This window comes from Camelus ferus, chromosome 9, assembly GCF_009834535.1.
Source record: "Camelus ferus isolate YT-003-E chromosome 9, BCGSAC_Cfer_1.0, whole genome shotgun sequence".
NCBI lineage: Eukaryota > Metazoa > Chordata > Mammalia > Artiodactyla > Camelidae > Camelus > Camelus ferus.
In genome coordinates this window covers 61,047,952-61,065,448 of record NC_045704.1, presented here as the reverse complement: position 1 = coordinate 61,065,448, position 17,497 = coordinate 61,047,952, and the positions used below count along the sequence as shown (strand labels likewise).

At 50.4% G+C, this 17,497-nt stretch overlaps 1 protein-coding gene across 3 annotated transcripts in view; it reads left to right on the top strand.

Annotated features, from left to right (window-relative positions):
* Nucleotides 1-2,317: 2,317 nt before the first annotated feature.
* The window catches only part of VANGL1 (VANGL planar cell polarity protein 1), a 52,461-nt gene continuing 37,281 nt past the window's right edge, over nt 2,318-17,497 (top strand). For all 3 annotated transcript variants that reach the window (XM_032486972.1, XM_032486970.1, XM_032486971.1), the window contains exons 1-2: nt 2,318-2,477; nt 11,591-11,794. In XM_032486972.1, coding sequence (XP_032342863.1) covers nt 11,724-11,794 — 71 coding nt within the window. In that variant the 5' untranslated portion in view covers nt 2,318-2,477; nt 11,591-11,723. The remainder of the gene's footprint in view (nt 2,478-11,590; nt 11,795-17,497) is intronic.

The following is a 17,497-nucleotide window of genomic DNA, read 5'->3' as shown; positions in this document are numbered from 1 at the left end:
CTGGTTAATCAGATTACTCCCTGATTAGATAATCAACTTCCCAAGGGTAAGTGGTATTTTATAGTCATTCAGTCATCTGCTAAGTATTTTTCAAAATAACTACTATGTGGAAAGATCTGTGATAGAAAAGAGAGAAATACATGGCATAGTGTGACAGAAAAGAGGTAAAGACATGGCATTTACACATCACTGAGAAATGAGATACAATAACCAATACAAGGTGGAAGGTGAGCCTAAAAATTCAGAGAACTCAGTGAGGGGAAGAGAATGTTTTCTGGTTGGGAGAACTGGGGAAGGCTTTGCCTAAGAGATGCCATTTGGTTTGGATCTCGGAAGACAGGAAGAATTTTAGTGGATAGCATTCTAGGGTTTGGAGAAACTGTGAGAATGAGTAGGAAGGGATACCTGCATGAATTTGTGTAATGTCGTCACACTGTAGTCCTGAGAGCCCCCAGTACATAGTACCCACCTTCCCCAGCTTAGTTGGGAACAAAGGGATACGTAAGACCAAGGAGTAGTAAATGGAACCCCTCATATTACCTTCAGTACTGATTAAGGCTAAGCTGGAGAACTCGAGTCTAGGCAAGAGCTGAATAGGCTGCTAACCCAACCCTAGAATAAGGCTGACTCACTTTGTGACAGACAATGGGAGCCAGGTTATATAGACCATCATTCAGTTCCTGAGAAGTTTTCCAACTCTTATCTTTTAAACCTGAATACCTGAGATTGTCAGATAAAAACAAAAAATAGATGGCATTTAAAGGTGAACTTATTATCTTCAAACAGAGTTCATTTTGCACTAACCCTCTTACCAACAAAAGCACCACATGGTAAGGTAGCTAGACAGAATAAGCTAAAGTGAATTAAAATCTTTTTTTCATGAAAATCCATTGAGAATCTGTAGGTCACATATGGGTTTATTTGAGAGTATCATAACTAGAATTAGAATTCCCTGGCTTGTGGTAACTTTGAAGGGTCTAAACTTCAAAGACGACAGAGACCTGCTTTTCTAAAGCTCTGTATTTCTGCACTTGAGCATTGATTCGGGTGGACTGACAATTTACCTCAGGAAGCTGGCTGCCTTCAGGAAACAGGTGAGAGGTTGGTGAGGGGTTGCCAAGAGTGAACAGTGAAGCCTGGCGGCCGGATGGGGTTGTGTGAAGATCACGAACGTTGACATATAATGTCCTCTGAAGAAGTATAAATATATAAGGGAGAGAGAATGGGGACTAGGGAGGATGGGGAAGAGGTGGTGAGGGGAGAGTGAGGGCTGTAGGGTTGAAATTCCTGGACTAAGGCTAGTTCAGCGTGGGTGCGCCCCCCCCCCTCCAGCTGCCCAGAGTACCTCATTATACACCACCTCCACTGGACAGCCCTGCCATGTAAGCTGCCAGATTCCAGACTCTGCACATGGATCCCTAACCCTATCCACCCACATGAGACAACTAAGTAAGAAGAGTGCAGATAATCATATAAATACTCGGCAACTGTTCAGTGTGATTGGGCACCAGCCACTTTCCGGAATCCTCACCACAATCCTGCAAGGCTGGCTTTATCATCCTCTCTGCTGTTTCGACAGGGAAACAGATTTAGCCGGAAGCAGACCTGGTTGAATCAGGTTTGGGACCTAGGGCCGCCAGCCTTGGGAGGTGTGCTCTTCTAGCAGTTTCTAGTAGACTGGGGTTAGGAAGTGGTGTCCCCTCTGTTAGGGGAAGAGGGGAAAGGGTTGGCTGTGGGGGATTATAGGGGGCCTGGGTGTGTCTGGTTACTTGTGGGGTCATTTCCTGGACTGCGTGTGAGTTTAAGTGTGAGTGTGTATGTGGGTTGAGGTGTGGGTATATATGGATATTAGTAGGTTAATTTTTGGACTATGTGTATTTGAGTGTGTATGTGTATGTGGTGGGAGGTTAGTCCCTTGGCCGTTCAAATATATGTGTGTTGGGGCTCCAGTGAGAGCAAACGGACTTGAGTTTTGTGCATGCTAGTGTGTGTGCATGAGTATGTGAGTTTGACGGTGCAAGTATGTTCGGGTGCTGGGTGAGGGTTAATCCTTGACAATGTGTGAATGAGTGTGTGTTGGAGGGCTGTCACCTCCTGGGGTCTGTGTGGGTAGCAGTGTGTCTGCGCGCGGGCGTGAGTGCGTGTGCATGTGCGTGTGCGTGTGCTTGTGAGTGTGTCCGGGGCCAGACGTGCCTGGGGGCTGGGAAGAGGCCGGTCGGGCCCCGCCCTCCGCTGCAGGTGGGCCGGGCCCGCGGCGGGGCCGGCCGCGCTCGCAGCTCTTGGCTCGCGGCCGCGCCGGGCTCGTTGGGCTGGGCTCGGGCTGCGGGGCGGCGCCGGGACAGGAAGCGGAAAGCAGCAGTGCAGCGGCGGCGGCGGCGGCGGGGCTCTGCTTCTTTCGGAGCCCAGCGCAGGCCGCAGAGCCGGGGCCGCTGCGAGCCGAGACCGCGGGCCGCGGAGCCCGCACGGCCGGCGCGGAGGTGAGTCCCGTCTGAGGACCCCACGCGGCGGGGCGGCGGGCGCGGGGTGCGGACCTCCCGCGGGAGACGCCCCCACCCGAACCCCGCACCCTGCGAGCCCCCTGCGCCCTCCTCTCGCAGCCCCTGCTCGGACTCAGACCCCGGTTCACCGCCCTCCTTCCGCTTCTGGCTCGGGGCTCCCTCCCCTCCCACGGACCGCACCCCGAGTCGTGCTTCCCGGGACTCCACTCCTTTCCCATCCCCGCGAGGTGCTCCCCTCCCGCCCCGGCGCCACGCTCCCCGCGCGCCCCACTTCCTCGGTCCGCGCATTCCCTCCCCACGCCTCGGACGCCCCCTTATCCCCTGGCTGCACTTTGGGGTGCGCGTCCCGGCCGGCAGGGAGTGGCCGACCGTTCCTGCGGACACCCGGACCGCGGTACCGGCCGTACGGGGCGGGGGCCGGGCCGCCCTGCGCTTCCCGGGAGCCGGACGCGCTCCGGGGTTCCCACCCCACCGCGGGGCTCGCCCCGGGAACCGCCTGCGCCCGGGGGCCTGGCCGGCCCTGGGCCAGAAACCCGCACAGAGCTGGCCTGTGTTCCCACCCCGCTTACAGAACAAGCCGGCCCTGGAGGCCGGGGGGGCGAGTCCGGTTGCGCATCGGAGAGCGCAACAGGCAGGTAGGAGTTTACTTTCAAAAACGCCGGGGTGGAGCAGGAGGCGTCCGGCAAGTCTCTGCCCGAGGTGTCCGGTTGGAGGCAATCTCACCGCACCGGGGCAGCCTTCGCCACCGGCAGGACCTCATTTCCTCCTGCAGTCTTTCAACTGCCCCAAGCTAACGCAGCCCAGAGAAGTGTGAAGCTTTATAAAAATTTAAACGCGTCGTTGGCGTGGCGGAGGCAGGAGTGGGGCGGAGCCGCGGCCTGGCGGCCAGGAGATGAGCTGGTAAGACTTGCAGCCCAGAAATCTGTGCTCATTTTCCACTCTTCGAACCAGGTATAATGCGCACCCGGCCAAGGTGGTGTGAGCTCGTTTAGCTGCTCGTTAAGAGATGTTGGAGCGCTTTGTTGTGATGGTTGTGTGTCTGGCACGTGCATTTTGTTAAAACCCCTTTGGGGGGCTTTGGTTGGAAATGCAGGTATTTTTAGCCACATACTCCAAATGCTAGCAAGCTGTAAAGAATCCAGCATTTTCACTAGTGTGTTCAGAAGTTTTGCAGGGTTGCTGGAAAATATAACCTGTGTCACCAATCAACAGTACTAATGAGCATTCTTCCAGTGGGTGGATAGTTTGATTACACGGCTCCTAGGCTATTCAAGTGAGATGGCAGAAACTGTCTGAATCCGGGGAGATGTAATTAGTCATTTTATGTAATCACTAATTAGAGTTTTTAGAGTTGAATTAAATCAATGTGATATCGTTGGGGCTTTGATTTGTGGGAGGAAACTGTTTATTCTACAGTTCAAAGAAATAACACTCTTCACCTATCCACGAGCATTTAGCACTCCCAGACTTTGGTGTCTCTCAGTACAATCAGTGAAACAGCTCGTTTGAAATTTTCACTGTTGCAGTGTTGGCGGTGGGACTCGGTTGCAGCTTAATTTGTAAGTAAAATGGGAGAATGTTGAGAATGGCGTGTTTGTAAGGATGGCTTGTCAGGCAGTACATTTTTATTGTCTCGTGTGTTTGATCAAAAGGATGAAACCTGAAAGGAAAGTTTCCTTATCAAGCAGCAATGACATATCACCCTGGTCTATTGGATAATTAACAGGTATAGAGTAAGGAAGGCATTCTCACCTCTATCTCCCTAATACACACAAATTTAGGGCCTATCGGTTATCCCAGCCTCTGCTGCATTGGGTTACATGGGCAGTTGACACACTGCATTTTCAGAGGCAGTTTCCACTGGGCTGTGGGCTTCTTAGGACCTCGAATGATTTCAGATTCATTTTGTTTCTTGTGGACTCCCCACAATGCTTGGGACACCAAACCTGTGAGAAGGAGTGGGAATTGCAGAATTCGTTGTGGGTGATGTGTGGTTTGGGACAATTTATGATTGTTGTCTACCCTCCTCTCTAAGTAAGCAATTCTGGTAATTGCTACATTGCTATGTATTTTCCATAGTTAAGAGCACAGGTTCTGGAATTAGACTCCCAGAGCTCAAGGCCTGGCCCCAGCACTTCCCAGGTGTGTGTGTCCTTGGTTTTCTTAACCGTGACACGAAATTAACATTTTAGCTTTGCTACCAGGCTTGTGCTGAGGATTATGTGAGAGATTACATGCAAATGACTTACAACATTTCCTAACACATAAGAAGCACTTCATGAACTGTGAGCCATTAGGTGATCATGGCCCTTCTCTGTCTGTAAAGTGAACCAGCTGTGGTTAGGGGTCCAGCTGTGTATGGGCATATGATTTGGGCATCGTGCTATGCCGTTTTCCAGAAGGTGGACGTGACAGGATGAGGTGGACGTGGGGCTGGACCATGTTTCTAGTAGTGGCTTTGGTCTGGCCCGAAGCCTGATGAGAAGGTGCATGCGTGCTTTGCCGCGTTCTGTCTCGGTCAGAGTCCTTCTGAATCCCACTTACTGGACAGCAGTCACTGGATCTGGCACCATGGGGACTTACTAAGAAGGTAGTACTTGTGAAATCTATTTTAAAAATCTGGCAGACGACAATGGGGTCACTTGAAAACAAATATACGTTATAAGCCCAGACACATGAACCGTTCAGTTTTTCAGACATCTCTACCCAGCTGCTGGGGGTGTTTCAGAGGTAATTAATGACTGGCGCTAAGAGCAGTTACTCTGGGAAGGTGAGTGGAAATCATTGGCAAGACAGTTAAAATGAGGTTGGCATTTTCTTTCCTTGTGAATAGTGGCCCGGAACCGCTCATTTTATAAGAGCCTCGTTGTAATGAAAGAATCACTGGGTTTGTTGCAAATGCCACAATCTCTCTGATCCTTACATCAGTGGCCTGGATGATGTGTTATGGTTTGTAGCCCACAAGTTCAGCAAAATACTTCTTCCCATCCTCCCTCACAACCCTGAGGTCTTCCAAAATAAGCTCAATAAGACACACAGTCTTCTCTGATACTCACTGTCAGCCTGGGAACAGTGAAAGAAGTGCCTGCGAGGAACGGAATGGAAATGAACAAATTAGTTAGCTAGAGCTAAGGGTAGTCACTGAAGGTAGACTCAAGCGGACCAAAAAATGTACGTAAGTTTAATGAAAATGATACATAAGTCACATGCCTTATGAAGCTATTCTTTTTAACTGAAGGAATTTGACTTTACTGAGTAAGAACAATGCCTGCCGGGTGTGAGTGCTTACCACGTGCTAGGCCCTAGTCTGAATGATTGAGAATGATCTCATTTAACCAACCGTGAGCCTGTAAGGTGAGTAAAACACAATTCTGTTGTTACAGTTAGGGAAACAGGCGCAGAAAGGTTAAGTAATTTGGTTTGAGGTTACACAACTGGTAAGCGGCAGAGCCACGATTTGAACAGTGACAATCTTGACTTCGGAACCTGTGCTCATCGCTTCTCCTCTGTAGAAGAAAAGTTGACTCTGAGCAAAATTATCTAAATTGTCGTCTTTCCCTTGAGTGCCATTTATTAAAAATGGGTACCTTGAGAAAAATGTTAGCTTCAAAACAATAAAAAATAACGCATGGAGTAAACCCTTTAGAATTGTATGTATCGATGAAAATCAAATATTCCAAGTGATGTACACAGTACGTGTAAACACAGTTGCACCGGAAGCTTCTTTCCCTTGGAAAAACATCCACTGCACAAGGAGTGGAATGGCTCTTTAAATTTAGTGTGTGTCTCTGTACCCCTTGCAGGGTAACTTTCTACCATCCAAACCAGAGCTCCCTTAGTTACTTAATAGCTCTAGGCAAAGCCATTGATGTTTTTGTAATTTCCTCTCTCGAGAAGATTAGCTTATATTTACCACTGTCATTACCATAACGTATTATTTCTCTCATATGATTTTCTGAACACTGTTTTCCTTTTAAGTGGCAGTCAGGTATATTTTATGTGAGTGAACATGACTTTAGGGGAAGATTCTCTTCAAGTCCACTGCTCCCCACTTTGCTTCTAATAAAGTGCAGTGAAGGAGAGAGTCTGTGACACTTTTGCCAGGGAATTTCAGGTTTAAGATACCATCCCTCAGTCAAAAGCGCCCCGTGCACCTGTCTCTGCACTGGCCTCCCGGCCTTCATGGGATGTGATTTGATGAACTCCAGCCCTCTTCTGGTGTTCACCTCCAGCTCACACCCAAGCCATGCCTGCAGTTCAGGAGAGACGGGTGACAGGAGGCCTGGGGGAGGCAGCTGGCCATGGTGTTCTCGGGCAGAGGCTGAAAGAGAGGACCGCCGATTTTTACCTAATGTGTCTGGAACATAACCTTTGCCGCTGAGTGAGACTCGGGGGAGCAGCAGGGCACTTCCACTCTTGGTGGTTCGGACATCACTGCTGAATCTAATCTCGGCATCTTTTCCTTCTCCTGCAAGACTGAGGGTTTCAAAGAGACGATCTCTAAGGATTCTTCCGCAGTGAGTCTGTGGTCCCCACGTCCTGAGGTCTGCCACCAAAACCCTCCCTCCATTCAGCATACATTCACTGAGTGCCTGCTACGCTCTAGGAGCTAGAGAGACAGTAAGGAAAGTGGCCCCTGCCCTGGTGGAGCTTCCTGTCTATGCAGGAGCCAGTCGATAAGTAATCACACAGATCACTGTGGAATTGGGAATGGGGGTCCCAAGTGGTACAGGGTGCTGGGAGAGGGCCAGGTGAGGCCGGAGGGTCAGGAAGGGCCTCTGACAAGAAGCAGTATTGCTTAAGTTGAGAAGGATGAGTAGGAACTGGGCAAAACAAGGCATGTGAAGAGCGAGTAGAGGGGATACACTGAGGCTGCAGAGAGCCTCCGAGGACCTGGGGCTAGAGAAAGAGAGAGGAGCTGGAGAGGTGGGCAGGGTCCCCCAGGCAGAGCACATGAAGGATTTTGTATCTTATTTGAAGTGCAGCAGAACTCCACAGAGGGATTTTAAGCAGGAACGTGACATCCACGCTGTGATTTGACAGATCACACTGGCCGCTGCCAGGCACAGTCTGGGTCATGTCAGGGGTCAGTGTGATAGAGGGACAGTTCCAGATTCCAGGCTCCACATTTACACCTTTGCATGACTGTCCCATTCAGACCAGTGCCGCAGCCTGTCAGTTTATTACCCAAGGAACCTGACTCCTTTTCATTACTTTATGATCTTCCTGATAAGGCATCCCTCTGACCTTATCTGCATTCTGCTAATTTCTTGTGCATACAAGGGAACTGGCTTGTCAATATATTACTGCGGCGATAAGCTTCAGGATGTGTTTTTCTGTTAACTATGTCAAAGCTCTTTCATTGGCGTCTGAAATGAGTTCTCTCTGGATTTTGTCAGTTTGCCTCCTGTGGCTGCTTCTTAATCCTCACTCAGATCTCGGACAAGAATCGATAGCTCTGGTGGAAATAGCATGACTCAGAAGGGGCCTGAGGTCTGTGGAGACTGGACTCCATGAGGACACCTGCAGGCTTTGTAACAGTTTAGCCCTGTGTCCACAGAGCCTGGAGAAAGCGGGTGGCTGAGCACCGGGAGCATGAGGGGGGGGATCCCAGCTGACAGAGGGCACTTCGTGGCAGCAGGATGTGTGGGGCGAAGGGGAGAGCGAGTTGTGGAAATGGCCCACGGTTAGATGGATAGGGCCGGTAGGATGATTGTATAGGTCGGGACCCTGGAGGGCAGAGCACGGGGTTAGGGGGGAGGGTTGATGACAATCCCACGTGGGGCAGGAGGCATCTGAGTAGGAAATGTGCACTGGGGGGTTATTCTTTCAGTAGGTATTTGTTGGGTACTTCTCCTGTTCAGTGTGTCCTGGGGGCAGGTAAACAATAGCTCCTGTCTCCAGGGTGCTTATCCTGGAGCAAATCCATGGATGGAGAATGATGGGTAAGTTTTAAACCTTAAGGGATAACTTGACGGGGGAGCAGGGAAGGACGGTTGGAGAAGTAGTCGCATAAACGGCGTCCAGTCAGAGGATGGTGGGCAGCAGAGGGCTCGCTCTGCGAGGGCAGCTTGTGCTGTGTGTCGCTGTGTTTCACTGTCCTTGCCGTGTCCCCAGCACTGCCTAGCAGGTCTCTCCTAGCTGCTCACTAAACAGGGAGGCAGATGGATGAACACATTGGATGAGAAGGTCTGGGGAAGGAAGACAAGGATGAGAGCCTTGGATTTGGCTCATAGCAGTCTCAGGCCAACTCAGAGGTGTTTGAGTGGAGTGTCAGGGATGGAGGATGGGGGTGACAAGAGAGGGGAATGGCAGCATGGACAGACTGCCTGTTTGATAAGTAGAGGCAGGAATTGTGTGAGAGAAACCAGACCAGGGCATTGGGTTGAGGGGCAGTAAAGCTGTTCCCAGAGAGCACTTGGACATGCCTGGAGTTGCCTTAATGGACAGCCAGAGGTTTTAATGAGGATGAAGGCTGACGTCCTCTTGCAGAAGGGGAAGGGGAATGAAACTTGAGTTACCATGTACCAGAGGCTTTATCCTGGGAGTCTCCTTTAATGCTCACAACAACCCCAGGAAGAGATCATATTCAGTGGCCTCATTTTACAGGGGGAGAGGTCAGCTCAGAGGGGTAAGCGCCTGCCCCGGGGTGTCATGGCCAGGATGTATAAATGGGATCAGCCCAGGTCTGCGGGGCCTGGGCCACTTGACCCCAAGAAACCCCAGCAGCATTTAGCCAGAATTAGCTGAAAGCTGGGATGGAAAGGGAATTAACAATTATGGATTGGAGGGCAGGAAAAAGGGTAGGCGTTGCGGATAGTCGATTCTGGATGTAGAAGAGGGCAGTCAGGTGTCTGGACCAAGCAGCTGGGTGTTAGAACCTGCAGGTCAGCAGAGAGCTGGGTGAAGGGCCTTCGGGGAAAGAGGCTCGTTCCTGGCAGGCCTGGAGATCCTGGCTCACCTCCTGATGTGGCGTCTGCCAGGTATGAAGGCAATGAATGAGCAAGCAGCATAGCTCAGAGCAGGAAGGAAGTGAGGTCTTAGGTGCTGAGAGCTCATTGAAATGGTAGTGAAAATGCTGGGCAGCAGAGTAGGGAGAAAAAAGGGTGAGCCGGCTCTTGAAATCTTCTAGAAAAGTGGGGATACATCCAAGAGCAAAATGAATGTATTTTTTAAATGCCCATGGTGTTTTTTTTCACATTGTATCATTACAGCCCACAACATAGGCTGCCTTTTTTCCGTTTTATGGATGAGGAGACCTGAGTCTCCAAGGGGAAACTGCCATGCCTGGGGACACAGCTAGTTAGAAAGCCGTGGACTGGACTGGGGTGCGAACCCAGGGCTGTCTGGCTCCGGGGAGCCTCAGGTGGGAAGGTGAGCCCTGGCCCCAACTCTGCCCTGCTCCTTTCCTAGCCTGTCACTGAGAGGGACTGGGTTGGGGACCAGGGACTGGAGTCCTCATAACCACAATTGCTCCTTATCCAGCGCACCAGAGATGGTGCTGGGAGTGGTCCCGGCTGTAGCTTGTTAGTTCCATGCAGCAGCCTTGTTATTCACGTTTTACAGATGCCAGTTCAGAGAGGTGTACTAATTCGACTGAGGTCATATAACTAGTAAGTGAGTAAAGCCTGGAATTGGAACCCAGCTCCCTACACCGTATCAGCTTCTGTCTTCAGATCAACCCTATGAGGTCCATGGCTGGCTGACATGTCCCCGTTTGACAGTTGAGGAATCTGAGGCTCAAGAAGACACATGGCTCATCCCAGGTTGTACTGGACAGTGGGGTGCACTGGCTAGACCCCACGCTTCCGCACTGCTTGCCTTGGGCTTGTGCAGGAGAGCAGAGATGCAGTGACAAGTCAGGACACAAGGACGAGGGAGGCTCGCCCTGGGCGACCAACCTAGTGAGTGAATGGCAAGGGCAGGTGCAGCCCAGGTGGTCCTGAGGCTTGGGCTGTGTTGGCCAGTGGTGGTTCTCCGGTGACTCCCTGGCAGCTCATTGCCGAGGATTCTTGGCCTCCTCCCGGTAGGGGTAAAGGGCTGGTGCTCACAGCTTCTTTGTTTGTTCTTCACACTTACCTGTCTAGCTCTGTTTGTATTTCAGCTTCTGGGGCCCCTGGAAGGAGGAGCCCCATGGGGTGGAGACCAGCTCTGGGGCGAGGGGTGCAGGGAGAGACAGAGCTCCTTTTTCTAAAAGGAAAGACTCAGCATGTGGGGCTCAGGAATGTACTTGGGAATGTTTCCAATTTATTTTTATTGCATAGAGATATCTAATGAAAACGTGGGAGAAGACCCAGGCGCCTGTAACTAACAAGTCACCTGCTTCCATTTTCTGATGTTTCCTCCTAATCCTTGCATAAGCGATTTTATGATTGTAACTATAATGTTGATTTCAGCATCTATCTACAGTCCTGTAGCCTGCTTTTTAAATTTACCATTCTATCATACAAATTTCTGTTCTTCGTAATTATCATTTTACAACAGCTATGTGATGTTTCTTTCAGTGGATGAGTCGTGTTTTCCTTACCTATTTCTTCTGTTTTGGGAGCACTGAGATTATTTCTGGCTTTCCGCTATTAAAGACGAGTGGTAAGAATAGTTTTCCTTTAAAAAAAAAAAGAAATTAGTTCCCTAAGATAAATTCTCAGGAGTTTGGATTCCTGGATTAAAGAGACCGAGAACTTTTTTTTTCCCATTGGCTTTTGGAAACTATGAGCAAATCCCTTAAAAGCAGTTTCCCCGGGTATTGTTTTGTAACAGGCACACTGGCAGTGGGGGCTGGGACGCCACGCGGGCCAGGCTGTGTCTTGTCCGGGAAATGGCCACTGGCCAGGTCTCTCCCACCTCCGGTTTCCGGCTGCTGCGGTGGGGTTTGGCCTGCCCGGCACCCACCTGTCCCCCTCCCAGACACCCGGGCAAGCACTTGCTGTGTGAGCTGAGCATTTAGTGGTGCCCGGAAGCCTCACCCTTGCTCACTTGTTCCACAACAGAGACCCCTAAAGAGGAGTTTGCTGCTGTCATTTACCTTTGAACCCATTGATGTTGGCTTTGAAGGTTGATCTCTCTCTCTCTTTTTTTCCCCCTTTTCCCAGAATCTGTTCCTGTTGAAGAGCGTCTCCTGGATTCCCAGGCCCTTTGGGGCTTTAGGAGACCAGTAGGTGAAGTTTTCTACCTCTAAGGAGAAGCAGTACAGACTCCCACATAAAGAGCAAGTTCTCCTCTGCTATGGATACCGAGTCCACGTATTCTGGATATTCTTACTACTCAAGTCATTCGAAAAAATCTCACAGACAAGGGTATGTAAGTGATTGCTTGTTCCCCTTTCCCTCTGGGGGAAACTTGCAGGCGGGTCAGGCCTCCTCGACTTACTTTCAGACAGTCCCACGGCCGGGCTGCGGACGCTGGCGCTTCAGTCCGGCCGTGCGGGAGATGCTGAGCTTTAGGAGCATTTAACATGCGTTGGGAGGAACTACCCCGCCAGTTTACATTTTATAGGCCCCATTACAGTTGATGACCTTAATTTCTCACAATTGATTTTAAATTAAAGTTTCTCCCTTCGGTGGAAATGTTTTTCGTTCCTAAGTACTTCTGCTAGATGACAGTCCTCCCAGAGCTTTACTGAGAATATAAATGGAAGTTGGAAAAAAAAAATAAGTGTTAATTTGTTGCTTTTCACCCAAAGCTGCTGACTCATTGTCCATTATGTGTTTGCCCGTGAGGCAAATACACTGAAGTGGCAGGATTGGCCTGGTGCCTTATTTCTGACTAGTCTTCCCAGTGAACAGACCTGGGTTTTGAAAGCTATGGCCTGGGTGATGGGGGCCAGATTTCCCCTCCTCTGTGCAAAGTGAACTGGTCTGCACTGGTGCTCCTAGGTAGGGCCTGCTGTATCACAGAGCTGCAGAATGGTGAGGAGAGAGACGAGGGAGCAAATGAATGGAGAGGTGGTCCTGTGCTGGTGAATGATGCGGCTGATACATTTGTGGTGCCGCCTCTTACCTAGACCCCTCACCTGTAAAATGGGTTTAGCAACACCCTCTACACAGGGCCGTTGAGGGGATTAAATGAGAGTATGCATGTGAAGCCTTTAACACAGCATGTAGTAGGTCACTAACTAGTGGCTGTATTAATGCTATTGTTAATGGCCTTGGCATTTCAGCACCACATTCAAAGGCCCCAGCTGACCACAACCCAAAGGCTCACCTATGGTCACAGCTCTGCAGAGGCTGGGAATACGGTGATTGCCGTGGTGTTTCCCTGACCGAGCAGTTCCCTGTACAAGCAGCTGAATGCAGGGCAGGATTTAATTTTGTAAAACAGCAGTACAATCTATATGACTAATTGATTTGTTTATTTGCGAGCCTGTGTGGATGTCCACGCACAGAAAGCGGTCCAGAAGGACAGTGTCCGAGCTGCCGGGAGTGGTCATCGACAGGGAAGGGGCTCCACACAGCATGGTGACTGATGGGAACTTTCACATATGCTGCAGCTTTCTCCACTTGTTCATTCTTTTACAAGTGTATATTTTGTAATCAACAATATGAGTGGAATAGAGTGTAAAATAAAGATTTTTTTTCAAAGATTATTTGATGATATGACAAAATATCTATGTGGCCATGTTACCAACAAAAAGATTCGAAACTTTGTAAATTATAAGTTAGATATTCTTATGCTATAATGAATAGTAACCATACTGACCATGCCTGTCTCCAAGTATGGAATTATTGGAATTAGAGGTGTGGTGTTTTTTAAACTTTCACTGTTTTCTAAATTTCATGTATTGCTCTTATAATCATAACAATTTGGGGAAGAGAGGTGAATGAGCTTGTGCTGGAGCCCAGGCAAGGCTTTCTAGGCAGCGTGGGAAACGGGCGGAGTGCTGCTGAGCGAGGCGTCAGGTAACATGCCAGCCCCGATCCTGAGAAAGTCAGGAACCCTCTGGTGAGAAAAATTTAATCACAAATTTCAATCACTGGGTAAACATATCAGATTCGTTCTAAAATACCAGAAACAGCTGTTTTAAAATGTCCAGTCTTTGAATGTAACTGGAAAAAAGGAGCTCCCTTGTCAGCGCGCCAAGCTTCCCCGTCCCGCAGTGCAGGGGATGGAGTGGGAACTTGGGTTCTCGGGGAGATTGGAGACCCGTGGAGGACAGCTTGCCACAGTCTGAGGAGGGGCCATCTCTGGTCTCCTTCATCTGCACTCGCAGCCCCACTGTCATTGCTGTCCTCTGCTGTTTCCTCAGGCCCCTGGGGGCCCCCAGAAATTGACACCACAATACTCCTGTGGAAACGTTAAGAGACTCTTAACTTTCAACTGAAACAGCATGCAGAGCTCTGAGTGCCTTCTTGGACCCCTGGGGAAAGTACTTGGCATTGATAATACAAGCCGAGACTTTAAATATTTAACCAAGAGTGTTAGGGAATGCCTCCTCAGGAGAGCACTGGCTGTGAGATGACCATTTGGGATTTATGGGTGCATCTTTAGAAGAACAGCAGCCACGGAGGTGGCTTCCCTGATGGGCGGCCCCACGGGGCATGGTGACTGGGGCGGAGGTCGTGAGCTGTGGATAGTAGGTGTCGGGGCATAAAGAGTGTTGGGCTGTAATAGTAGCCTTGCACGGTCGTGCCCTCGGCCCAGAAGAGGGTATTGTGTCACCAGGAATGTCCCTGTGAACGCTGCTCTGCTCAGGGATTTTTTGGCAGTTTGAGTGGAAGAGTAAGCGAGGACGGGGAGCTGGCTCTTTGGTAATTTTAGGAGAACTTTCGGAGAGGAATAATGAAGGGCGGCCAACTTGACATGTCTGATGACACTGAGCTCATCTTTGGAGGGCTGGCTGGGTTCCAAGCAGATGACAAGTGACTCTTTTCTAACAAAGAAGTTAGTGGTCTGGTTTTGTGATACCTGCCATCTCCAGAGGGGATCCAGTTAGCTTGCTGGGAGGATGGGGCCGAATCCAGCTGACCTCCCCTAACCTTTGAGTCTGGAGCATCAGTTCCCTGAGTTAAATTTAAGGCCACTGCCAGGACTGTTGACGACCAGTTTGAGAGTGCCTGTCAGGACCCTCTGTCATTGTCCCCCGTCCTCACAGCAGCTCCAGGATGGTGGGAGGTGGGACCCCAGTTGAGCCAGGTGGTAAAACAGACACAGAGAGACAGGGTTGTTTGCCTGACGTTTCGAGGTTAGTAGGTGCCCCCAGGTTTCAGGCCCCATTTGCTGCTGCTGTGGAACCCGTGCTTTCCCCCTGGGTGGTGCTGGGTAGAGAGCAGTGGGAGGAGCTGGTAGGGAAAAAAAAGGAATGGAGGGTGGACCATGTGACTAACGTGCTAAAATGCATTGTCCGAAAGAGGCTGCCTGAGTGCTAGGGGAATTGGTGCTTTTGTTCCAAGGCCGCTGCAGGGTCACTTTGCGCTGTGCCCAGCGGCCCCCCTACCCGAGTCAGGGCCGGAGGAAGCAGCCAGCCAGTCCCCAGCAGTCGGGGGAGAGAAAGGACAGGTAGTGGGTGGTGGTGGAGAAGGAAAGGGAGGAGTAACCGGCGGGGCCGGCTTTCCCCAAATAGAAATAGACAAACAACAGAAATAGAGCTAAATAATCTTCCCAGGAAATGCCGGTCTGGGAGTTGATGGGGATTCTGGCTGGAGTGAGAGGGGGTTTACAGCAGCCCCCCAGGGCTCAACTCTAGAATCATCTAAATACATTTGCTTACACACTCACACACATGCAGGTAGAGACACATGCCCGGACCTTCAACGTGTTATTGCTTGCTCTCCCCCCACCCCACACGCACACACACGCAGACTTATCTTTACTCATACGGGCAGATGACACCTGGAGACAGGCTCAGAGAAGAAGACACAAGGATTTCTGTGACTGCCACACCGGTCCAGCAAAGGAGCACAGGTGATCCGGACCACTCAGGTGGAGTTGGAAAAACACCAAGCATGCGCATGTGCTTGAAAAACCCTTTCGGTGGTTTGGTAGCCAACTCCAGTTTCCTGTTTCTCCTGCACATGGTGAACTGATGGTCTTCACCACTGGGGAGCCCTCTCCCAGAGGGTTCGGCTCTGGGCACGTCCTTGGCATCATAGCAGTTGGAGCTCTGGGGATGAACATTTGGGTACCGGTGCCGTGAAGCAGCCATACAGGCTCACAGCTCTGCATGCCGGAAAGCACTGGACAGCAGCATTTTTGTTGGACTTCTCTGTGTAGTCCTGGCTCAGACACCTTCCCGGAGCAGTAATTCAGGACGAGTGATTTTTATAAAAGCTGTAAGACAGGTCTTGCTTCCTTTTCAAGGACCAGAGTGACGTGTGGCCCATGTTGAGTTGATGGAGTGAGCTTTCCATCTTCCCATCACTTGACTGTCTGGAAGGCTCTTGGCTCTGGGCCTGGTGCACACTGTCCTGAGTCCTGCTCCTAGTCTCAACGACTTACTGCTGTTTTAGTAAAGAAGCTACATTGTACTTTGCAACTGTACATTATATAGCTGGGCATTGCACTCACCACTCCCATCACTGAGCCACTGCTGTGAACAGGGCATTTCACAAATAGGTCAGTTTCCAAGCGGTGACTCCAGCCACCTCCTCCCCCGGGAGCATTTGGGCAGGAGAGCCTTGGCTAAAGTTTCCTGGGCCGCCTGCTTCCTAACCCCCTGGGGTGCTGGTGAAAAGGGCAGACTCCTGTTGTCTCTCCCTTCCAGACTGTTTTTCTCGGGGTGGGGCCAGTGAATCTGTACTTAATCTGCACCCCAGGTGACTTGTCTGCACATTCAGGTTTGAGAAGCATTGGTTTAGGGTGTTGGGCTTGGAGGATGAGAAACCTTCCTGGGGTTATTGGGTAATAGGCTCTTACCTGGTTTACCTCTGAGGTTACCAGCGAAATTATAGAGATCTCTTCTCCTTTGGGGGCTGTTGGCCCTTTAACAGCCAGGCTAGGCCAGTCGGGGTCAGTTCAGTGATGGCTGGCCCCTGACAGGCTGTCTCCAGCCCTGGGTGGTTCCCTACCTGCTTTCGGCCCTGGTAGCTCCAGGAATTGGCACCCAGTGAAAGAATTTCCATTTCCAGTGGAATTTATGTTGTCACAGGATTTGACCCATAGGACTAGTAAATAGATAGATGGGTTAGGGGAGCATGTGACTTGGCTGATGGCAGGACAGTGACAGATGGGCGAGCAGTTGGGGAAAGTGGAAACAGAGAAAGAAGAGGAGGCTCCTCCAGTCGGCCGGGTGGGGCCCTGGGGAGCAGCGACTCCAGACTTAGTCTAAACAGCTCATTCTAAGACTGACCAAGCACGTGGGAAATCTCCCCGAGTGCTTACTGTTTCTTACAGTGAGTCCTTGTGAAGTGGTTGTCTTTGGCAGCCCAGAGTGCTGGGCACACTGCTTTGTGCTCTCCGAGGTCACGGTCCAGCCATGACTTCAGCAGTAGCTGCACAGGCAGATTCCATAGCTCTGGCAGCTCCTCACGTTCAGGGTGTGAGAAGGAGCACTAGGAATATTGATGCTACAGGATCTTCCAAGTGCTCTTCCAGTCAGTGCAGCATCACGGGTATGAATCAAGGCATTGGGTTCACCTCCCGCTCTGCCACTTACTAAGACTTTGGGGAGTCCCTTAACCTCTGTGAGCCTCAGTCTCCTCATCTATAAAATGGGGACAATCATACCCCATCGGGTTATTGTTAGGACTGAGCAAGATCAATCTAATAAGGCCCTTGGTACAGTGCTCTGTAAGTTGGGGTGGGGAGTGGAGTGATTGACAATGATAGACACATCTCTTTGTAAACAAAATCTCTCAGCTCTTTCCCTGGTTGTCAGTTAAAATGAAACACTGGAGTCGACCAGAACCACATCTGCTTTTCTAAACTCTAATTTAGCAATAGATTGTAGTGATAAGTCACGCCCTAGGGGTTAGAGATGCTATCACGGAAAGTGTCTCTGGGTCAGCTGAAGCCTCCCTCTCGCCTTTGGAGAAATTAACCGTGCTTATCCTAGAGAGATATTG